General features: G+C 34.2%; 1 protein-coding gene across 1 annotated transcript; it reads right to left on the bottom strand.

Moving 5' to 3' along the window:
* Positions 1–8,115: 8,115 nt before the first annotated feature.
* LOC113229791 lies at positions 8,116–11,805 on the bottom strand. The gene is made up of 4 exons (XM_026463473.1): positions 11,393–11,805; positions 10,916–11,002; positions 8,965–9,288; positions 8,116–8,296 (listed from the first exon to the last, which is right to left on the bottom strand). Exons 1-4 carry the CDS (start codon positions 11,803–11,805, stop codon positions 8,116–8,118), a joined length of 1,005 nt encoding a protein of 334 aa, XP_026319258.1.
* Positions 11,806–25,411: the final 13,606 nt, after the last annotated feature.

Below are 25,411 nucleotides of genomic sequence, written 5' to 3'. Positions count from 1 at the left end.
ACTTTTTTCCGACAAAATTATACGTTCATTTGTGATAAAGAGGACGAAATATTGTAAAGTAACTGGTATATCACCGTACAAATACTAGGATACCAAAAGAGAAAAAAAAAAACGAAATTCGCTACAAAAACTTTCAAAGATCGTTGTGTGCAATACGCACACGCGACAGTATCTTGGCCACTTCCTTGCCTAAGGAGGCCAGGATGAACATAGTGAAGTTAGCTATTATACCTTGATTGTAATATCTCAGTAACGCCGCCAAATTCGACAACCTCGGTGTCCCATTAGGAGGTCCCGGGTTCGATTCTCGGTGAAAACAAATTGGGAAAAAAAATCTAAATTGGTTCCAAGAAGTGCCTTGAATGAATTCCGTTGCTCTGGTACTCATAGTACAGGGAATTGCCTCGTTTGAGACCTGGCAATAGGTGTTGTCTGGCACATTAATGAGGGTGGCTTATCTGTACTGATAAAACCCTATTTAATTAAAACACAAAGAAAAAAATTCAAAGATAAGTGGCTCAAAGACATTGATTGATCTAAGTAGCGTTGTATTAAGTAACTTTTCCAACATAGAAGCATCCCGAAAACGGACTATTCAAGAAATGATATCTACTCGAATCTCAAGTTTTTATGTTAGCAATATATTATAGTTGTCACTGACACGGGCCCGCATTCCTGATAATACGGTGAGATTTCTTAAATATTGCCTTAATTACATGCGATATCAATCGGTATTCGTTTGTCCATTCTTTTATCTTGTAGACTTGTTACCTGGATATCATTGAAATATAACTCGCATTACTGTAATGTTAACTTCCCTTTTTATCTTGTTAGTTTGTGTAATGTAAATTATTTTTAAAAGGCCCTGGAATGCATTCGAAACTTGTGATCGTCCGCAAAAAGTGCTTTTATCGCTTCAAAGTCGTAAAAATAATACGACAAATAAAACAAATTAAGTATAATGTGACATTTTATAACTCTCCTATTAGAGCATAAAAAGTTACCGACTAATTTCGTTCATAGAATCTTTAATCTTTAAACCTTATTACACCAAAGAACAATGGCAAATTCATATTTAAAAATATTCGTTATCGTCTTCAAATATCTTAATAACAAGTTTGAATAAAATAAATTCTTTAGATTTTTCAAATTATAATAGCGGCCTATCTAAGTGTTGAAATAAAATCATATTTAAAAGAAACTCTAATGACTAATTAGTATGTAACCGGACTGATATCTACAAGTGTCGGTTTCTTAGTTAAGGTTAGCCGCCATCAAAAATTTCAGTATCTACCTGTGGATATGGCCCACATTAAGTTAGTTCACGTAATATAAAATGTTCTGATTCGACCGATTTGTAGCAAGAGATTAACTACTTCATTACAAAAATTAACATAGATAATTACTTCACCAAAATGCTAAGAGACAAAATGGTGAACCTGATAAAAAGTTCCCGAAATCAGGGATAGATGGCACGTTTCACAAAAAAAATATTTGTGTTTGAGTTTACCAGTGCAATAGCTTGTGGTATGTATTAATTAACTCAGTTGTTTTGTTATGGCCTATTTCCATGCCTTTTGACCATAATAGTATAAAAAAATAATTTCCTCTGAACTTTCGTCACGTCACAAACCCACGCCACCAATCAGCTTCTATTAACTCTGTTTACGGCTTCTATATTTTATTTTGATACACCGAATATATTTCATTCAATTACGTAACACATAACCTCCAAAACTTCAAACTGGAATATCTTTGATTCCAGACTTCTTAGAATAGTAACCCCAAAACAAAATTTGTTCAAGAATTTCAACTCAATATTTTTACACATTTGTCATGAATTGACGCATACAAATCATGGCAACAAAAATTTATATGGGTGTTTGCCATTGTTCTTTGTGACTTGTAGATAGAAATAAAAAAGCAGTTTGAGTAGCAGTAGAGTTCCTTGTGAAGGAGTTTGTCCAGGAAAGTACAGCCATTTTACCTATTTTTGCCGCAATGTAAACATTACTGCGTTTCGGGTTTGAAGAGTAAGGGTACTGGTGACAGACACGTAGACTTGTCAACTTATATCCCCTAGTTCGGTTATATGAGAAATCCTGGATACGTCAGATTCATGATTCGGTATTTGATTCAGATTCTTGGATTCGAAAGATTAGCTATACTCCAGAAAAACTACAGTTGTGCACAAAAGGAGATTCCGGACAACGTACAATAAGGCAGTACCATTATGTCTCAGGGTGATGGGTGCAGTGGCAGTGCCCCTCAGATATTTGCGATTTAAAGCTCCGAGTGGCATTGCAACTGTTATGGCCAGGCGTGTCACTTACCACCAGGCGCACGATTGTTCTTCCCATTACTCAGTTTAAAAAAATTTTTATTCAACCAAAAGTCGTTTCCAAAACATAAAAGATAAACCGCATCTTTCCAATAAAACGAGACTTAACAAATTACTAGCTCCATTTGAGACTTCATAACTCCACTTGTTTAATTGAAGTGCAAACATTTGCAAATTGGCAACTACAACGCCATGTATCAATTGAGTTAAAACATTCGAATCATTATTCTCTGACGCGTACAAATACGATGTAAGGGAAACCGCCTATTCGTTTGCGTTTTAAATGTAGCCTAAATTGAGAAGATGCATCGTTTAATTTTTCAGTGCTAAAGTTAAATCGCGCAGCTAACGGTTATTTATCGATGGCCGATGAGGATGCGCGGGTGCTCGTTAGTAGAGCGATTTTTTATGCCTGGACGCACGTGCCTTTTAATTCTTTACAGGTGAAGTTTATGTCCATGACTAAATAAAAATTTAATTCCAGTATTACTTACAAATGTTCATTTAGTCAAAGCATGCAAAATTGATTTTTTATTATATACTTGCTTTTAGTTTATCTGGAATATCTACGTATCTATCTAGACGTATTCAATGAGAAAAGTTGAAAGAGTTAGACTCCTTTAATCTAAATAAATATTGACGCCTACAATTTTCATTCCGCGAGACTAAACCGAGCCAGGTATTCTAGAGAACTCCGGAAAACTCCTTATAAAGTTTTGCAATTTTCGTCAAGACTGAAGTTAAGTAATGCTTACAAAACGATCCGCTTTTATAGTACACACTTCCAGTTAACGCTGAAATGTTGGAGAAATTCAAAAGGCGATTTACGAAACCATGTCCTATAATTTTCTCGTTCCATCCGAAAGCTTATAGCAGTTTACCTATTTATCCGGCAAACAAAACACTAGCAACGTTGCAAGCTGTGTGTTCGCCGGTTCGCCCATGGCTAAATGGTATCTCGTTTACAGCAACACGATTGCGAATCTTAAATCCTTTCAAGCTCACTCAGACGCCTTTGATATCAAGCGTTAGAGAAGCATTAAACACACAGTTCGCAACGTGTTGAAAGAAACGCTCCGAGCCTCAAGGCATTTCAAACTAGTGAGCCTTCTGCGTTCACCATACTACTCATTACCATTTTATCCGTTCTCTGTAGAAACACTGTTATTATAACTCCGTAAGGGCAAGCAATGACCGCGTCTATTTGAGATGTGATTATGGTTGTAGTATTTTTTTTTGTTACAACTGTTGCTCCAAATGTTAACCAAAAAAGGATTGACTATGATTATCTTGCATGATTTAGGGCTGACATTCGACCATTATATTAATGAGATAAATCGTATGAAAAGCTAAACCAGGCATACCATATAAGTGAATCCTTTATAATGGAGTTACTTGGAATTCTTGGTTAGATTCACAGAACATTATTTTGCGAAATCTAATCGAAATCTTGAAGAGTAATAAAACAGATCATTTTAATAGCTTAATTCGCTTAAAGTTTATTTTAAAAAGTAGTATCTCTAGTATTTATAAGACAAACCATATATTTGGAGAACTGCGACGGAAGCTCGTTTTCGCATAGTAAAAGCAGGCTAGTAGTTCATTAAAAAGATATATACGGTCATTATGAGGACATTCCTACGGAGCATTACGCTAATGCCAACCTTTTGGCAACTTATCGGGCCATTTTATACTAACATCAATGAGAAATGGTTTAAAATCTGAAATCTCTATTCAAATCTCTCTATTTTCAGATCTGAGGTAAGCCAGATTTTGTAATAATTTATTATTGCTCTCATTCAGTTTTACACTTATTTTATTAGAAACATTTCTTATGCAATCTGTCTATACTCGTACAGAAAATGCATTCTGTGTTACTTGTTTACAACATTGCCTTGAATCTTTAACTCCACAACACTCAAATAATAAATTGCCCTGAATGCACTAAACAGAAGGTTGGTTCTGTTAAATTTAAAATCAGTTACATTTTTATCCACACTTCCATTAAAAGGTCAAGGTTCATTTTGCAAAGAAATAACTAAATATTACTTTTGGCTTATAGCCAAAACCTTCGACGTGGGCATCGGGCCAGGTAATGGAGGGATAGCTTTTTCCTGTCAGCATTTCCTAGATATTACTACATGTATTCGTTACATCTGGATCTTGAATTAAAGCTTTATAGTATACGAAATATTACAAGCTAATCGATAGATTGTTCTAAATATTGCCTCTTAAACTTCGAGTTCATCTCTTTATTAAATATATATATATTATGTAAAAAATATAAGACTTTCTATAATCCCATATGCACAAAAGCTCATGACAAGGGTTTTGTGTATAAAACGGATGTTAGCATCTAAAGCCATGGGAATGTAGACTTCAAAAAAGGGAAGGCCACTTGAGAGCTTGGTAGTGATTTATCATGATATGCTACTATAATGGTTTGTTGCTTGTAACTTTTTCTACCAAATGAACTTTTGCTTTTTTATTTATATTTTAACTATGCTTCTTTTTACATACACATGAAGGACAGATAAAAAGGTTGTGTGATTCAAATTATTCGCCAAAGTTAGGAAGTTTCTTTAGTACAGTCTAAAAACCATTCTGTTCAATTGCGTGGAATTCGCATAAAATAGCTAACAAACGCTTTGTAAGAACAAATTTCCCTTTTTCGTTTGGACTTTTTAGTGTAATTCTTATAACGAAATGAAGTTAGCTTTCAGGAAAAATCTGCTCTCAACTTTATGATCTCAGAGATAAAATTGTTTAACGTAACTTAAGTTATAGTTTCATTCCGCAATTGTAAAAATAAATCTTAGAAAACACATGAACTGCTCACCGTATTGGGTTAGCGTAGAATGGAGAAGTGAAGTAAATCTTCGATTTACAGATAGGAAAGATTCAATATCACTCATAAATTTTACAGTATTTAAAAAGATTGTTGAAGATTTGGCTTGATGGATTTATTCTGATGCCATAAAACTAATATTAAAAATAAAGCTCAATGTGACACTAAGAGGATGGAAAAAAATAAAGGAAAGAAGCTGCCCTATGTACGGAATATACGTACCTACATAAACCAAAGATGTCCACCACTAATGGCGGATTTAGTGTAGTACCACTACCTTGTTCACACAAATTTGTATAGTTTACTGTAATCAAAGTATGATTAATACTAGACTATTATTACTAGGCAAGTAGTGAGCCATTTTAATCAAAATAAAATATAAAGTTATTCACCAATAAATGTAACGATGGAATTACATTATCATGTAGGTAATCTAGTTACATTCAAAGTTCTATTAAAACATGACTCTTCAAAATGGAGCGAACAAACGAAGATGGTATTTGATCCAATTCGGTTTTGCAATTAATTCAATTCTGTTCAGCAGTCCTAAATTTCCGACAATTCTTTCTTTCTTTTTCCATTTCTAGGTAAACTTTAAAAATAATAATAATCAAATAATAAAAACCTCGTAGTGAATTGTTTTAATAATAGAATATCGATAATATGTCTGCTTACAAGAACAACACTATCTAAAAATAATCGTTATCAACAATCATCAAAATATACTAACAAACAGGCAATCCAAAATAACCAAAGCAAAATTCGCCAAGACTTATGAATGCACTACTTAAATGAATCTAATTACATGAGATATTTGAGCTATTGTATGATTTATAGGCAGAAAAATAACACATGTAGTGTAGCCGGTGTAATGTAACGTTCGGTTGATTTCCACTTTTTATACTACCACACCCCTTAATGCTGCAGCGACGCATTTTTATCAATACTTAATTGTTCTCACTGTCAATATTTTTGTCCATTTCATTACAATTCATGCGAATAATTCACTAAAATAATTCGTCAAACATTGGTTTTGATATTTGATGTACTTACCTTTGACAACCCGAAACGGTTACCAAAGGGTACTTCTTCTTCTTCTTTTGAATGTTATGGCCCCATCGAAATAATCAATGATTTTGCCAATGTCAAGTAAAAATAACTATGTACGGTAGTTTAGTATTATAATAAAAATTATACAAAAAAATGGCGATTTCGCCAATTGGTAACAAAAATGGCAAAATGAGGACAGTTGGCATTTAAGATGATGTTACGTATTTTCGATTCCCGTGTTTGACATAAATCAATGTAGTGCTATCTCTTTTGGCTTACGACGGCACGCAGTAGTTAAACAAAGACAATAAAATGTTTATGGTTTCAACGTCTAAATGCATCATATACATATAACGTCTGATTTATATATCTCAATATAACATGTCCTTTGGTTTCCGTAGTCAAAGATGTAACATAAAGGATGGAAGCAATGCAAGCATCTAGGATGAAAAAAAGAAGTAAGCATACAAACAAAGTGACAGAGTGCGTTCCACGAACTGTCGTTAATGATAGAAAATAGTTATCTACACTCTAGCACACTTTCATTGTGATCTTCAACGGTTTTGTTTCTCAGGTCTTATAAATTTTTTCGGAAATATTTTTTTAGTCCAATAAACTTACATTACATTTAGTAGTTATCTTTTTTTAATATAAGTGCGTGTTTGACCTCCATCTTACCTAAGGAAAGTGACGATCATATCCACGATGGAGCATGCGCACCTGAATAATTCCTATTACTCTCGTCGAAAAAGTCGCAAGTTATAGCGTTCAGAGAATAAGTCTGTAGGCAGGGAAGTCCATTCCATAGTCGTTCGCCATATAAAAATGGAAGCGGAAAGTCACCATGGTTACCTAACCTATCACAAACTCGATTTTTTTTCCGAAATAACGTTTGTTCGGATTTTCATTACACCGAAAACTGAATTATAGCGAAACTATTGTTCATTTAGGATATGTTGGATGTTTACGCAAAGATACAATTTAGAAGAGAAAGAGGTTAGATTAAGTAAGGTTAAAAAAAAATTTTTCCTCTCAAAACTAGTTTCGAGGTTATGAAAATTCGACCAAACCATGGTATAATACCCAAAAGAGATTTACTTTTCACCTATCTAGTTCTGAGAACCAAAATATATTGCACAATACTAGTAATTAAAGTAAGAATTGTACTCCAAACAAAAAAGTTAGTATTATTAGCGTCTTTTTTATAATAATGGGACGTACAGGTCGAACGCCTGATGGTAAGCTACGCACCTGACCATAACAGTTGCAGTTAGTGTCACTCAAAACCATAAAGATCTGAGGGGCACTGCCCCTGCGCTTTTCATCCTAAGACATAATTGACAAGTTCCATGTGCCTGTAATTTCACCAGCACCCTTACCTTCACAAGCGAAATGCGGTAATGCTCACATTACTGCTTGGCGGCAGAAATAAGTAAGGTGGCAGCACTTCCATGGAGTAAGCCTTTCACAAGGAGTTCTACTGCTACTAAAAATGTATTCTTACAAATTATAATAAAATTAGTACCTACGCATTTCAGTAATAAACAATATCATCTGCTGGCGACGCGCAGTACTAACACAAAATATTGGTACCGATTAGTTCGTCAAAGATTCTGAAGTCACTGGTTTAGAATTAATTACTATTCAAGCTACAGAATAGCTCGATTTTCCACTTTATGAAATCATTCAAAGGAGAAACTTCACGACTGTGAAATTCTATAAATAATCCGTACGTATACAATCTCTGGGACGTGCAGCTCTTTTATCAAGTCCCGATGACTTAGTAAAATATTAAATGTTTCACTTCATTTATTTCATAAATCTTTCTCTATCGTTAAATAAATAAAAAGACATATACAAGAAAACTCTTCAAAAATTAATCAGTGTCATAAACAGAAACCAATTCGTCGTAGTTGCATAAATCAAAATCGCAATAAGTGATCCAATAATTGTATAATGGACTCTCAATGCATCCTCTCCAAATGTAGCCTACGCTTCTGATCGCTTTTATTCCACATATTTCTTTTTCATTGCATGTGATTGTAGGTACAGAGTTTCTAAAACGTAATGTTAAATTAGCCTTATAATATTTCAATTACCTATTATCAAATACCAGCGGATATCAGCCCACTACACTTACATATATATACAGATACATATCATACAAGTACCGTACCTATTATCAGAGACAAAACGCATTTTTTGTAAATATTTAAGCTTTATACAGCGGACCTAAAAAGAGTCAATATCATGCCAGATTTATTATAATATACAAATACAACTTCGAATATATAATTTATTCTCTATCTTTACTACGATCTAAGTAACTCTATTTGCAATAGAATATAATAGAAACCATTTATTACAAAACGCCACAACACAAAAACACACAGTAAAAAAATTTAAAAAAAAAGATAAAGCTAATAATAATAATGCTAATGAAATTGAATAACAAAAAAATATATAATTAAAATTAATTAAAAATAAAATCTTACTAATAGGTAATGAAATGCACACAAAGCAAAAACATTAAATAGTCAACAATATTGTGTACATGTTATGTGTGCGGCTGTGGCGTATGTAAAAGAATCCATTCAGCTAATGTCGCCGCCGAGAAAAGGCTGTGACGCTGATTTTTGTTGGACCCTAAAAATACAAGTCAGATTTTGATGAAAAAAATATGTATTTAGTTTTTATCAAGTCTAAAAGAAGAGGTAATACGTACACGTTGCCATCTACACAGTCAGCTGATTCTCTATCAGAATGCTGAGCCGTCTGAACTTCGCAGTGTAAACAAGATATTTCTTTGAGTATGGACCTTTTCAATCGTCTCAAATATGACAAATCAATAACATTTTTGATCCAATCTTGTTTTGTGTCGAACATAACGGGCATATCATTAATAGACTTTGAATTGCAGTGATTGCAGGAACAAACGTACACGGATACATTTTTTTGGATATCAAAACATCCACGATCTACGATGCCGAAGGGAGTGTGCAGTGAATAACATTTATCACGATCATTCTCACACACCATTGATGGTATCCTGCAAACGAAAATATAAATCAGCAAAAACCTGATACTCTTTAAGCCGACCGACACAATTATTTTGTTTTTTAAACTGTTATCACATGAAATTGAGTTTACGAATTTTTTATTTTAATACTAAAAATAAATACTTTTTCAAAATTAAAATTCAAAAGTTGTGCACTTGCAGTTTATTTTTAGGAGAAGCACATTCTGGTACCGCTACATTATTACATTGTATGCAAGATCGCTTCAGTTCTGGTGTCAATGTTTGCACTTGGTCATCCATTACATAATAACGTGTTGGAAGTTCTTTAAGGTGTACAATGGATTGGGTAACGTTATGTAATCCGAGGATATTATCGTCAATTAACATTATTGGTGTTCCTATAAATGATAAATTGTCCGAGACTTCCACCGTAGCTCTTTTGGTAACTTTATTCAATTTTTTTATTGGAGTTCTACTTGGTACTGTTACCAAAAACGGCAGAGAATGGATAGTTCCATTTTCATACAATACAACATGATTTTCATTGATAAAAATGGTTTTTCTTTGAGAGTCTTCGCTAAATGTCGTGGCAGATAGCCTGGCGTTATCCACCAGATTTTCAGTTGTTATTGGCTCAAGATTTTCAGCAAATTCATTAAGTAGATTTATATCTGTATCTTTAAAAACTTCTTCGACATTTTTAATTAAAAATGCAATCAATTTACTACGCTGATCATCTTGTTTACTTTCTAAAGAATTGTCATCATAAATTTCTTCTACATTTCTTCGAAAGAAAGGTAAAGGTAAAGGTTGCTTACTTTGTGAGACCCAATCTCGTGTGATTTTGTATTTCGCAGAAGTAAAACTTAACCCGTAAATAAACAACAAAAATAAAATTCTCATCTTGTTAAAACAACTACAACTAAAATGTCACTTTGACATATACTTCTTTATTTTATAAGAAGATTGCTTATTGGAACCTACTATTTATTTTCCCATGTCTTTGTAGAATATCCAGGATAATATAAAGAATATTCGGCATTTGCCCTCAAAGAAGTCAAAATATCAATTTTATTTCCTTCTTTTCTAATTAAAAACATTCGATCACCTTTATTTCAAACCAGAGAAGAAACAAAGGTTTATCAAAACTATTGATAGCAATACAATAACAATGCTGTCTATGCATGTAGCGTGAATGTATATTCCTCCACCAGATTTATAATATATTAGAGGAACTAGCGGGTCTAGGTTTCGATAAAGTTTTTGTAAGAATACACTGCCAGTATATTGTTGAACATACGGGTGATCTATTTGCCGATTATTACAAAGTGAATCTTCTTTGCAGAAATAATAAAATGAATTAAATACTGGTTTGCCAATGCAACCTCTCCTTACTGAGTGGTCGTGTCCGTTCAGGAATGTATAACATAACTCATTTCTCTTACAATGAACATTAGTCACCCTGAAATAGTTAAAGGTCAAATTTCAGCCTACAACACATTAATGATGATTAAAATCAAATGTCCCTGTGAACTGATAAATGATTATCACAAAATTGGTGGTTACTATATTTCTGAAAAGGTTCATGTTATTATTTTGTTAGTGAGATTACAATAACATGTTTTGAAAAAAAAAATTTTAAGGTCTAAAAACTTACTGTTTCCCTTTTAAGCATTTGTCGTTTTCGGCCGCATCTCCTGTTATTGCCATGTCACATGATTTGCAATACAGTTCGTCAAATTCACTACAATTAGATGACAATCTATAATTGTCGAATTCCCAGTCTAGGTTATCTTTGTAAGTGAAATAAGAAGCATTAAATGCAGATTTATCATTGCACAAAGGGCATTTGCAAACAAAAGTCTTGTTCATTTTCTCAATTAATATACAACCCCGATTGATGTACAAGGGGTTCATTTCAATATAACATACTGCTCCATCAACACATCTTTCTTTCGAAATGTTTGTGGAACTGTGAATAGATAGTTTTTCTTTTTTTACTTAAGAATAATTTAAACAAATATGTTGCAGTTATATCGGAAAAATTCTCACTTAAAAAATTTTCGTAATAAAAAGACATTCGTTCTTAGTTGAGAAATTTCTTCGTTTTGATGTTGTTCATAATATTACTCACCGGTCGCCTTCATAACAAGGATCATCAATAGAAGAACTACTACTAGCTGAACAATAATAACAATCTAGTGTCGATGTTGGAGACGGTGAAAAAGTAACTTTTGCTCTCATAGAAGTTGTTCCTATTTCTAAATGATTACTGTACAGCGAAACGAGCTCAATGTCTCTTGTTCTTCTAGGCAAATTGTTTTCAGCTTCAGGTTTTCTTTCTTTCACAGAAAGTTCATGTGATTTAATTTTTTTATCTAAGATTTCTTCATCGGTAGTAGCAAATGTAACAGTAGTCGTATCATTCTTTTCACTTCCCACTCCTGTAATTTCTTCCTTAAGGTCCGCAAGTTCCCCTCTAATCCAATGGATTAATGAAACAAATATAAGAAAATTGAAGGGATTTAGCTTATTGGGGTACCACATTTTGTAGCAAAGGAAAAAAACATAAACTGTGTAAGAAAAATACGATTTTGTGGTTACTTTTAGATGTCATCATAACGTGTCCTAGTGTCACCAAAGAGAATATGAGTATCACCATTCTTCCACCACCTTATAAAACAGACTAGATTAATGTGGAAATATAGTCTTTTTGTTATTAGAGTCTTGCGACATAACGTTGTCCGCAAAATAACAAAACATTATTTAAAAAAAAAACAGTATACTCTACTATTATCATTGAACTTTTTCGTCTAAGATCGTAATATTGTATAACAGTAACAACAAAATATTATATTATTCATGAGGATAAATTATTCATAAAAGACGCTGCTAATTCGCCTTAAAGATGCAATAAAATTGCTGAACACGGGAACGCTTCTTTGAAAATGAATTAATGTAAAATCACTAAAGAAAATTACATGTTGTAAGGTGGGCTTCATAAAACAATAAACATCAATATCGAATATTACAGAAAATTACCAAAATTCTTCCACCTACAGTGATGGACTAAAAATTCAACAAAAATGCGATCAATGCAAAGATTAACTTTTGCAACATATAAAATACGGGTAATTTAAACTTTTTACAACTTCAACTTCTTCAGGTGACGACCTCGGTGGCCCAACCACTATGGGCACTGGATGAGGTCTGAGTTTCGATTCTCGGAATGACCAATTTTGGAAATGAACTTTTATTGATAGGTTCTGGTCACGAGTGTTTTGAGTCCGTTGCTCTGGTACTCATAGTAAAGGGAATTTCCTAGTTTGAGATCAAGTAATTGATGTAGTCGTCTGGTACAAAAACGTAATTTTTCAATACCTATGTTTACTTTAACTTACTTACCTTACTTCGCAGGCTCAACGAACCGAAGTGGATCTTGACCTTTGACACTAAGGGTCGTATTCTAGAACTCTACTCAATGCTCAAGTCAGGATTGCAATGGAAACACAAGCTCTGGAAATACGACCCTAATGGAAGGGACTTGAGTATGATTTCGAGTGCTTTAAACCATACTCAAAACCTGACTTGAGCGTTGAGTAGAGTTCTAGAATACGACCCTGTGACGTGCCACTCTTTTCTTCTCATTCTTATGTTTACTTTTAACGTAATTTTATTTTACTACAAAAAGTTTAACTAAAATCGTAACAGATATTTTAATTTAAACCTCACACTTCGTACTACTAAACGTTGGTTTAGTACAACTAGTACAAGTCTACTACAACTAGTACAAGTCTCTAAGTACCAACTAAACCAACAAAGGAACTGAATTTTCTAGCTCAGGAACTAGTCAACGATGTGTGTGTCTAAGTATGAAATATAGCTATACTTTTATGTTAAAATGTATGGGTGTCGATGGCTAGATCAAAGTTAAAGTAGACTTGATAACACCTCGATGCGTTATTGACGCGTCTCAGAATATGAAGGATAATAGCATGGAGAAGGCAAATAGAACATTACTTGTTTGAAGGAAAGAAGATGACATTAAATATTGTTACTTGTGGCATGTATCAAAATTTTATTATTGTACACCGAAATAAACGGTGGTCTCCAAACGGAAAAAAAATCTTTTCGTCATAAAGTTTCTTTTTTTTGGTATAGCGAAACGTATTTCAGAAATTCTTGTTAAAATTACATTTCCAAAAGATACGTCATTTACAAGCTCCAGTAAGAGTTAACGAAAGGCGTCATAATTATCGTAATCTTAAAGTCATCATCAAGGCTCGATATTACTATCATCATGCAAATAGTACACATCACCTAGAGCTGAAGCCATTTACCATTTAAATAATGATAGGGTATCCACTGGACTCTTCTGAGGTCCAAGTACAGGTACCTTTGAGCACGATGCGATGGCTGGTACTATAATTCAGTCCAATAATGATTCATATAAATTTGCAAAACGAGTGAGAGGTGCAAACTGTAAGAGTGAGCGATGCAGTGTGTAATTTGCGTGAGGACGTCCGCAGGCGAGTTATGTAGTGATGTTCCTATTTGTAAAACGATAAAATTAACATTGATTTTATCGATATAACCTAAGGAATTTTTTAAATTCAATTGCTTACTAAATTCAATACAACAAAAGGCAATTTATTTTTTAAACAAATTGTTTAAAAACGAATACTGTCTTGAGATTAAAACAATTTTAATAACAGTTTTGAGTATTTCGGACGCAGTAAATAAAAAAACCTCAATGTGAAAAACGAGTTTGCAGAAGTAGATATAAATTTAAACATGTCACGGATTAAATAAATCAAAAGCACTAATTTAAATACGAACATAATTTTACTATGCTTATACAAGCATCGTGTTACTCTGTAAGCGTACCTTCCGTTGTTTACACGATAACGCATTGTTGAAAGACCTTTAAAACAGGAAAATATCGATGAAGTTTACTGCCTTTTGTTTGCAACACTATTAAAGCGTGTCATTCAGTTTTTATCGACATGATTAAGTTTCGTTCATTGGAGCATCACCTTGCATCGGCCGGTAATTGTGGGTAGTTAGTTTTAAAAGGAAAAATAAGTAGCAAAAGACATCGACAGGTTTTGTATTGCTTATGGCATCAATATCGTTATGAGAGTCGATGGAATTTTTTCCGTAATATTTTTACCTAAAATAATATGGTTGACTACGGATTACGGCGAGGTATTTGAAAGCGAGCCTAGATTTTAGGAGGTGAGGTGTGGGGGACCGTCACTCGCGTCCAGCAATCCGCGTGCTTAAAATTAATATAAATAAAATAAGAATAGGCAAAGAAAATTTGACACAGATCCGACGTTGACAAGCGCCCGATGGCGACTGACGGGACAACGGGCGGCGCGGTGTGTCGTTAAACAGCTGGACAATTTTCAAGTTTTGGGATAAATGTTAATTTAATAACTATAGGGCTTCAGTTGAAAACCAAACTTTAGCAGGTTCTATGTAGATATACTAGAAGACACCTCCATATAAAAATTATGTGCAGAGTTAAATATTTTATTTTTAAATAATTCGTTTTAGATTTTCATTTAGCCTGTTTTCAGGATTTTATATGATCGGGTTAACTAAAATCTACCGTGTAACTAATTCGCACATTCTTTAGACAATATCCTTAGGTGTATCGTATATTTTTTTATAAGACGTGATTTAATATTAAATACCTTAGGTGTATCGTATATTTTTTTATAAGACGTGATTTAATATTAAATACCTAAACCATAGCAGAGCAAAGCGATTTTGCCTGCTTCTCCTGCAATGACTCGTCTAGTAAATACCATATTCTTTCACGATGACATTTAGAAAATTGAAGTTTTATTTTACGACATAACAGAATAGAACTTTGCTGTCCCTTGATATTTTTCCTCATAAACTCTATTCCCAGTTGTATAATTACGGTGAAGCTAAATTCTCGAATCAAGTACTTCTGTTCTACTTGAATAATTTATTGCTACCCTAGAATTGTGAAGCGGAAGTTGAGAAGAATCCTCCTTGGATGTATAATTCGATCTAATTTAAAAACTTGTGCAATCTAAAGACTTCTACGAAATTTTACCTATTGAAGTTTGGTTTAAAGAAAGTTTTTTTTTATTTTGAAAGACATTTTATTCGACAAACTTTGTACGCAATTACTCTCGATTGAAAATGCTAAATGCAAGATTCGATAAATATAACATTGAAGTCGTTTCCGATATTCGATAATCTCAAAGGAAACCGTAGACTATAATGCTTAAGTACTGTATTATGAGCTTCTTAAGAAGTATACTTATATTAAAATTTAACTTTTACATTTGGAATCAGAAACATCAGAATATTTTCATATAAATTTTTATCGAACAGATTACAAAATGATGTTTCCAATTCGTCAATTTCTCTAATGAATGAATGAATGAATTCATCAAACTTAACACATCCTAAACAATTTTAAATATGTTTCATCTCTCAACTACATACAAAATTAACCACGCATTTAATGTTCGTTTCATTTTTACGGCTATATTGACACCATTCAACCCTTACCTTCGGATTCTGGGCTTTACACAAATCTATAGTTTAATGTGGCATAAAATCACTGGACAGTTCAAGCAAGCGTGCATCCTTCGACAGCAGTGTACCAATGAATACCTTTTTTGCCACCCATTGTACAGTTTTTATTACCCGTAATTTAATATACTTACAAAACCAATGTGGACAATGCACAGCAGTTTATGGTTTCGGTTGAAAACCTGACGCGCACTGTTTTGCATTTTTTTGCGTATGAAGTGCAAATTTCCATTATGACGTCATTTCGAGTGTTGCACGTCTGTGGTCGAATATGTTTTCATTTTTAACTAAATATAAGTCATGATAAAATCATAGTATGCCATCGTATACACGTATGCAATATGAATGTACGTTTCATTAGCAGTAGGGATCCTTGTGAAAGGGTTCATTCAGGGTAGTACTGCCACCTTACCTATTTCTGCCGCCAAGCAGTAATGACAGCATTACTGCGTTCCGGTTTTGAAGGATAAGGGTGCTGGTGAAATTACAGGTACAAGAGACGTATCAACTTATGTCTCAGGGTGACGGGCGCAGTGGCAGTGTCCCTCAGATCTTTGCGATTTAAAGCTCTGACTGGCACTGGCACTGTTTTGAATAGACGTGTAGCTGTCCCGTCACTTAATATCATAACAAAATAAATGTACGCAACACTCATAACCTCGCACTAGAGAAACCCAGCATCACGAGTGCCACGGATATACATTGAAAAGCACCAATCACACCCAAACTCACGAGAGAAATAAATGTAGTCCTTACAAATATTTCTTCCAGCCTAAGAATGGAACCCTGGATCTTTGCGTGTCAGTCCATTTTGGTAACCGTTCGGCCATAGAGGCAATTAATCTTTATGTATCTATGCATATTGTAAACATTATTAAAAATGTATTACTTTGAAGCTTTGCTTTCGTCTTAAACATTACAACAGCGTTAACCACGGAAGCAAAAAAAATCTTTTTTATAATTCACGAACTGTATTTTTTCATGTCGTTTGTCTTAAAAAAATGCTTCTAAATTCATGTAATTTTTACACTGTTCCTATTTCTCCGGAGGGTAAAAATGTAAATCCTCTTTCACGCTCGAGGTTCGAAATTAAGCCTTTGTAATGAAGTACTTAGTCGTGCTTTTGTTTTGTAACTGGACCGTACTTAAAACAGTTCTTATTACTGAGTAAGCGATATAATAATAGGGTATTATTACAATGATAGTCTGTTTTGCCACCGCCGCAATTAATAATACGTGCTACCCTTCCCTTGATATTTATAAGTCAAATGTAAATACTAGAAATCATGTGTGTCAAATTTTTACATAAACATCTAGCAATACACAAATTAGTAGCAATAGAGGTCCTTGTGAAAGGGTTCTTCCAGGGAAGTACTGCCTTCTCTATATACCTTATCTATTTCTGCCGCCAAGCAGTAATGTAAGCATTACTACGGACTGGTTTTGGAGGCACGTGAGACTTGTCAAATTATATATCTCAGGGTGACAGGCGCAGTGGCAGTGTCTCTCAGATCTTTGCGATTTACAGGTCTGAGTGGCGCCTGGAGGTAAGTGACACTTTAACTTTGAGCTTTAAATCCCAAAGTACCTACTACACAAAATTGCGTAAACGTCCATTACCTTTAAATGCTTCATTAATTAGTGTGCCTTCTCAAGTTATTGTGTGATATATAAAATACATTAAGTTTCAAGAATGTTTCTGCACCTTGTTGATACTTAGAGGAACGTCTATTTACAAGGGAGGGAGGGACGAGGGCTCGTTCGTTCCTAGATTTCGTTAATTTCGGTACCATGCAAATATCCATAATATTGTCTAATCTCTGATGGTGGCTTTTCATATGGCTACTTGTATTCGCTATTGGATGTTTGATGTTCATACGCCAGCACCTCAAGCTACACAATGACGTATCTTGTTCCGTTGCAATGGAGGCGATTTTCGAACAAAAATGTGTAGTCTGATGTTCCGTTGTCCGTACTTGGGAAAATATTTGACGTACAGACGAACATGCAGACACTGCACTGGAGTGTGGACTGTTTGCTTGCGTATTTGCCTATCGTTCCTTCAATGTGCGTCGAGAAACCGACCAGCGCACGGTAACGCGAGTTTGGTGTTTGCTGTGTTTGTCGAATAGGCAAGCAAGGCCAAATACTTTGTCACGCACGTCGTCTACACATATCGTGATTGTTTGCCAAATATGTCAAATACGCAAATACAAATAACCATGCGAAGTGGCACCGTAACAACAGCTTTAATAGCAAGCATTCCATATAGATAAGTACCGTGAAAAATACATTATATGTGTTACCTATGTCATCGTCATCGTCAACCTCTTAACACGTCTAACTGCTGAACATGGGATTCCATTTAGGAAAGTGTTTAGGCATAGTTGGAATATCCGTAAGCAATAAAATGTTCGTCTCACTCAGTAGCTAGTTTATTACTGGCTCACCCACAGTTTTACATGCAAAATACATACTACATCCCTCTAACATTAATTTGGAAATCTGTAACAATGGACAAAGGATATTTTACATTACGTACATTATTATTCGTTATTTTAGGTTCGTACTTACTTGAAAATACTTCTTTTAACTAACAGGTTTTCTTGGCCTCATAGAGCGTGCGAACGTGCTGACAACGTTTGCGGTACTTGGATGGTTAATTTCATTTGAATCAGCACTCTGTTCAGCCGGTCGAGGTTCGTAAACCATCTCCTCACATGCCTCTGCCCACTCCTCATTATTCGCGTCCCCCTGTACCATTACAACGTTATCAAATGGATTTACTACACTACTCCCTTCACTATCAGCCTCGGACCGCACCTCTCATAATAAGACAAGTAGGGTAACTCCATTTAAACGTTGCTGCGCGGCTTGTGTGTGTGCAAGCATGCCGCGCGCAATGTACGGATGCACACATTAGCATAATCTCGCAGTGCACTCACGTTGCTTGGCACGGGTCGTCATACGCTCTATTCCATACAGAATTGAAGCATTTGCTCGGTATTTACAAAATGATGTCAAATAGTAGACGTGTTTATTGTTGCGTTTGAACAAGAGTAATTCGAATTCAGAATTGTTCAACATTGCATTTCTATTTCATAATCATACTACCATAATCGGAATACCATTCCGCGATAGTGGTATAAAACTAATAATATGTACGAGTAAGTTTTAATATTCAACAAAGGTTATTTTAATATAGCACGATAATATGTGTGGTGTGTGGTGAACACCTTAATATTTTTTTTATTCTATTTATTGACAAGAACTTAGACAAGATTGCTTTATGTAAATGCATTCATTAAGATCTCCATTATGGAATGCCGTATTAACATCTACTTTTTCGTTGTCTACGTCATTTTCACTGACAACTGCAAATAATAATAATAACCCACACACTCATAGCCCCGCACTAAGGAAACCCTGTGCCGCGGGTACCATAGAACCACACATAGACAACCACAAATTACACACAAACTCACGAGATAAATAAATGTGGGCCAAGCAAATATTTCTCCGGGCCCGGGAATTGAACTCGAGACCTCTACGTGGCAGACCAGCATGGTAACCGTTTAGCCACGGAGGCAGTTTATAAACGTAAAGTGCAATGTCTGATGACTGGGGCAAACGAAAAACTGCTTTTGTTTATTACCTGCCCACTTATATTAAATTTGTGTTACATAATAATACACATTTACTTACAAGTTGTCTGCCGTCATTATCAATATCGTCATTATCCAAGATTCCTTTGATAACGTTCTTGACGACTAATATGTGGAATACCAATTATATTTGATACCTATTAGTCTATTAATTACAGCGTCTTATATCTACATATATTAGAGGAAGTCGAAATAAGATGTAGTTAGAGGAGAGATACAAACGAAGGAAATTAATTATAGAGGCAAATGCATTTTAGGTTCATCAATCTTTTCTGTACTGAATAAATTTCGTGTACTTTCACTTTTGATTATTGCTAATTTATTATTATTATTTGTTAACAGACTTCAAGAAAACGAGAGCTTCTGCTGCTGTATCACTATCGGCCTTTTTTTATTAAAAAAAAAATTGGATTGGTGGAATTACATCTATTTGCCAAATTTTATTGAAACCGGTTACCGGAAAGTGCGCGAAACCGTATTCATCCCCTAGTTTGCCACCCTTAGAGGTGGAATATTTTCTTCAAATTCAATTGGGACCAATAATGAGGAACCCTCTTTCTAATAAAAAAAGAACCATCAAAATCGGTTCACAAAACGCCGGCCGGAGTAATCGCGTAACATACACACAAAAAAAATTGTCGCAGTAAAAAACACGTGACGTTGACGTTAGCACCGTCAAACAAAGTTCCTTTAAAACTTACGTGCACAATTTTTAACAATATCAACATTATGCAAATGTACAGAGACAGTATCATTGGTATGAAATGCATATATGAAAATTTTTACTTTCTTTTACTTCTTATGCTGTATAAAATCTTTCTCTACCCAGAAGTACTAATTTACGATCAATGCACATCGTTAATTAGATACTGGAACTCAAATTGCTTCATCAACGTATGATTGAATCAATGTCAAAATTATTGTTATTGGCTAATAATTAACGAGCTCTTAGTTCATCATCTAATTAGGATAATTCTTGTCAATAATAGGCACTTGAATGTGTAATTAATTTAATCGTGTTTGTATCTTGCATTAACATATTCATAAAGGGTTTAACAAAACCGGCGACCTTATGTGGCTTTCGATTTCAAACTAAAATTTTGTCACGAGTTTAATTTTAAGTGACTAAACTTGTTTTGTTATGATGTAAAATGTTGACAAACATTGTTGTATCATCGATAGATAAAACTAGCTATTTAACGCAAGATATTTGGCGTGAGTGTACGATGCGTGTTACAACAAAGTAGTAGTGTGTTATAGAATGATAATTAATGATACAGCACACCTTAGAAAAGGATTCTTTCGATAGTTTAGTTAAGAAGGATGATAAAATGATGTTGGGGATAGATATTATGTTTCTTATATGATGTAAATAATTCGCACGCCTGTCCATGACCGTTGCAGTGGCACTCAGACCTTTAAATCGCAAAGATCTAAAGTATGCTGCCACTGCACCCGTCACCCTGAGTTTCGTAATTTAAGTTCAGTAATGTGAGCATTACTGCGTTCCGGTTTTGGAGAATAAGAGTGCTGGTGAAATTACAGGTACATGGGACTTGTCAACTTACGTCGCAAGGTGACGGGTGCAGTAGTAGTGCCCTTCAGATGTTTGCTATTTAAAGCACTGAATGGCACTGCATCTGTTATGAACAGATATAAAGACAGAACAGAGATAAAGAAAATCTTTGTCACACTAAAATTTGGAAAAATTTACAATTTAAGTATTTCACAATATATTTATTGTTCTATGACTCACACAACAAATACAATTCGTTATAATCAACAATCTTTCAAATATTCCGCTGGATAATCACAAATATTATGATCATCCGAATAAGATCATTAATAAACTCAATCATCTGGTATAAATATTTCTTCATGACTCATCAAAACAACCCTTTCTGTTTTCTTTTTAAAGTCTGTTTCCTCCGGCTACTATTTACTACTCTAATATCCAATCATTTGTCATATGATTAGCTCTTACGTCACCGAATTCCAAGAGAATGCCAGTGGTGTAGACTTGCCACCGTCCGCAGCTATAGGGTTACCCTGTGAGAGCCCTTGGAGTGTTTCACGTAGATTTACGAATTTGTCAGTTGTGGTATTTTTAAGAATATTGTTTATATTTGTTACATGAGTTAATTAATTAATAATATATGTAGTCGTAGTTAGTGAAACAAAATACTTATAATATTGTAGAGTTACTAGTTGTTATAGGGTTTTTGTAAAGGCTAAGTTGTTATAAAGTGTGGTTGTTGCTTATACCAAAACAAACATGAGAAATTACGTTCCTTTGATCATAAAAACTTAATAAACTACAAAATCATACAAATAATTTTTTGAACAGATTTTAACAGCAGTTGAGTATCCTCGAAAGAGTTCGTCCAGGGAAATACTGGCATCTTCTCTATTTGTACCGCCAAACAGTAATGTGAGCATTACTGCGTTACGGTTTTGAAGGGTAAGGGTTCTGGTGAAATTACAGGCACAGGGGACTTATCAATTTGGTAGTGCCCCGCAGATTTTTGTGATTTAATGCTATGCTACTGAGCCGTTCAACTATTATGAATATTATTATATATTATATAGATATTATGAGAATTATTTCGCCTCATAACTTGTGACAAACCAAAATAAAAGGTCATGGAAAAACACGAATTTTTTTCGATTAATTTCGGTGGTATTTAGTTTTATTTTTCTATTCTCAAGATAAGATAAATTCTAGGTGATCAACAGTTTTTTGGATGATAGTGGGTTAGGGTTGATTATTCAGGCTTTGTGTCACCTTTCATCACAACAACCAACAATCAACTTACACTTTGTGATAAAAAAGTTCAATATAAATTTTAACAATAGCGTAACATTGTATATTGTAGATTATTTATACCATAGAAGGACGGGATTTTGCCCTTTCAGGGGTCTAAGTCAGAGAGGGAGCTTACAAAAACACTCGCGTATTAAAATCCCAAATGATGAGGGTGCAATATTCTAGAAAAAAAAACATTTTACACTAACAAGGCCCCAACCCTGCAACATATCCTTTGTCACAATTTTACTTGACACTTTCAGTATAATGCTACCTGAAGATAGTTGGATTATGATTCGAAATACGTGCTCATGGAGAAATAGCATTCATGCGGAATACAAAGTTACTAACAAAATGCAAAGGAATTTTACCTTTTTAAGAAACATATTGAAGTTTATGTCTTCCACCATAAAGCCGCGTTTGATATAGATCAAGATAGATTTCATGTATGAACGTGACTGCAATAAATGCTATTTATGACAGTGTAAAGACATAGAACCGAAACGTATTCTCTATAACTAATATTGTATTGATAAGGAGCGCTTATCTTATAATAATGAAATGCAATGTTGTATGTATGTGACATAAGGAGCAGTTTTGACTTCTCAAGAGGTTTTGTTTTGATGCATCTATTCATTGAAAATTTCACTCGTAAAAATTGCATATAATATAAACACTTTACTGTACCACATTCATACTAATGGTTAGCTATGAATGTTCGATCAATAATTTCTTATATCTGCCACAACCTCTTAAAACAATATTACTTTAACCTTACATTGACTTTTCCATGCTATGCATACCATGACGCGCTTAAAGTAAGCTTATTATAATGTTAAAACTATGATGTTTTATTGGCAGCGTTGTGACTATTTCTTCAGTCAGTTCGTACTATGACGAGACTTTAACATTAAAGTAATATTATTCTTATGTCAAATTTAGCAATCTTAAAATAGGTACACGGATGCAATGGAAACAATATTATTTTGGTATTTATTGTCTAAGTAAATATTGATTTGTAATGATTAAAAGTTAAGTTTAAGTTATTTATTTATTTACATACATCTCTTCAATATTTTGTTTATTTTTTTTTAATTTAATAGTACAAAGTAAATAATTGCTCGTTAAATAGAAATACGTGATGCTTATTTGGCAAAATTATGACAGCGACATTTATATGCTTCTTGGCGACACTAACAGTTGACACTAGACTATAATTCCGAATTAACAACGTGACAATCAGGACTCATCGTGTTTTATTTATTTTTCTTCATGAAAATGCGGAAAAATAATTGAAAACAACGTAATTTTAATAGATTTCATTATTACATACTTTTCTTTTTTGGCAGTTAAAATTCTCTGAATGTCAATAATATTAAGTACTTTAACATCTAACTACATTAGGACGATTCGGAACATCAGAAAAGAAAGAGACGGCATTATACAGTTCACATAGCGTTATTTCTTTCCTGTTTTTAGTAATAGACAATATTGGGAAATCATTCGTTCTTTCAGTCACTTTACCAATAATACATTACTTGGTTGACAGGTTTGCCAAGGTACGAATATGAGTAATATTATAATAAGCTTACATTGAAATAAGATTGTTTTTGAAAGGTTATGGTAGGCCCCCTGTAGAGGGTTCGAAATGTTGGTAGTTTGAAAAAATATATATACGCGATTTTCAAAAAAATTGGTTCATTTCCTTTATTTCCTTAAGTTGTTTTATTGACGACCTCTGTCGCTCGACAGTTTATATTGTGGGCGCTGGATGAGCATCTGTGCCAGACAACCACACCAATAGCCTGGTCTCAAACTAGGGAATTCCCTGTACTCTGAGTACCAGAGCTACGGAACTCCCTCTGGCGCTCTTCCAAGAACTTCCAGACCGGAATCAATTTAGAAAAGTTGTTATCACATATTGGTCCTACCGGTAATCGAACCCAGGACAACCTCATCCAGTGCCCGCATTGTAAACCATTGAGCCATTGAGGTCGTCTACAAAACAACTTAAGAAAACGAAGGTAATACAACTATTTTTGTCGTAACTAAATCTCGTATATTTTATTTTTCAAACAAGCATCATTTCGAACCCTTTACAAGTCCTTCACAGCTCCCTTTAAAGGAAATCATTGATCCCATAGTTACAGCTGACCATTTCCAATATGTAGCAATCGCGAAAGCCTAAAAACTAGATAAAAGTAAAGGAATTTTATTCAATAAAAAAGCGTAATCTAAAGTTACGTAATGTTTTTTTTGTGATACCTACCAAGTGATGGGACGAAAAAGTCATGCACCTGGTGTTATGCGCTACGCTGTCCATATTAGTGCCACTCAGAGCTTTAAATTGCAAAGTCTGAAGAGTACTGCCACTGCGCCCATCACCCTGAGACATAAACTGACATTTCCGTGTAATAGATACACACGAATATTATCAGAAAAGGGTTTTAGAGTATAAGTCGCTTTGTCGCTACAATTGTTTAAAAATACCTCATCCAAACCGCTAATCTCGAATTCTTCATATCATTTTTTCACAATCGGTTGCCGTGTAACACGATACCTTCGTGGACAGCCTCCACAGTCCATTGCGCGCCAGCTCGTTCCACTCGTTTCTCAGGCTTGTTGATACCACAACAGTCTTATAAAAAATATAAGGTATATCTAATCATTTTAATAAAGTATACATTCACTAAGTAAATATTTAGAAAAAATGTTTTGGATTAATAGTTTTATAGGCACTAAGAAAATGTAACGTTTGTTCTACAAATTACGCCAAAAACACATGTATTCAACTCTCGTGTAAGTATGATAATAACAAATTGGAAAACATCGATATTTATTCTTTATTATTAAATAAATAAATATTAGATATCACATACGTTGCCCTGATCCCAAAGTAAGTAGCTAATGCACTTATGGAAATCGGAAACAACGACCGTACTACAAACACTCAGACCCCAGACAATATAGAAAAGTAAGTTTCAACATTGACCTGGTCAGGAATCGAATGCATGACGTCAGAGATGGCAACCTTGAAAATCGGTGTGTAAGCCACTCGACCCCGAAAGACGTCAAATCAATGATGATGATCAAGATGAGT

The sequence above is a fragment of the Hyposmocoma kahamanoa genome, unplaced genomic scaffold (genome assembly GCF_003589595.1).
Source record: "Hyposmocoma kahamanoa isolate Upper Pololo Valley unplaced genomic scaffold, ASM358959v1 62, whole genome shotgun sequence".
Taxonomy (NCBI): Eukaryota; Metazoa; Arthropoda; class Insecta; order Lepidoptera; family Cosmopterigidae; genus Hyposmocoma; species Hyposmocoma kahamanoa.
The sequence above is the reverse complement of the archived record's forward strand: the minus strand, read 5'-3'. Positions and strand labels throughout refer to the sequence as shown.

Coding starts and splice junctions, on each gene's coding strand:
- LOC113229791 (XM_026463473.1), bottom strand. CDS start 11,805: ATGTGGTACCCCAATAAGCTAAATCCCTTCAATTTTCTTATATTTGTT. Junction 11,003..11,392: donor CCTTGTTATGAAGGCGACCG/GTGAGTAATATT, acceptor ATCTAATTGTAG/TGAATTTGACGAACTGTATT. Junction 9,289..10,915: donor AAATGCTTAAAAGGGAAACA/GTAAGTTTTTAG, acceptor TTTCGTTTGCAG/GATACCATCAATGGTGTGTG.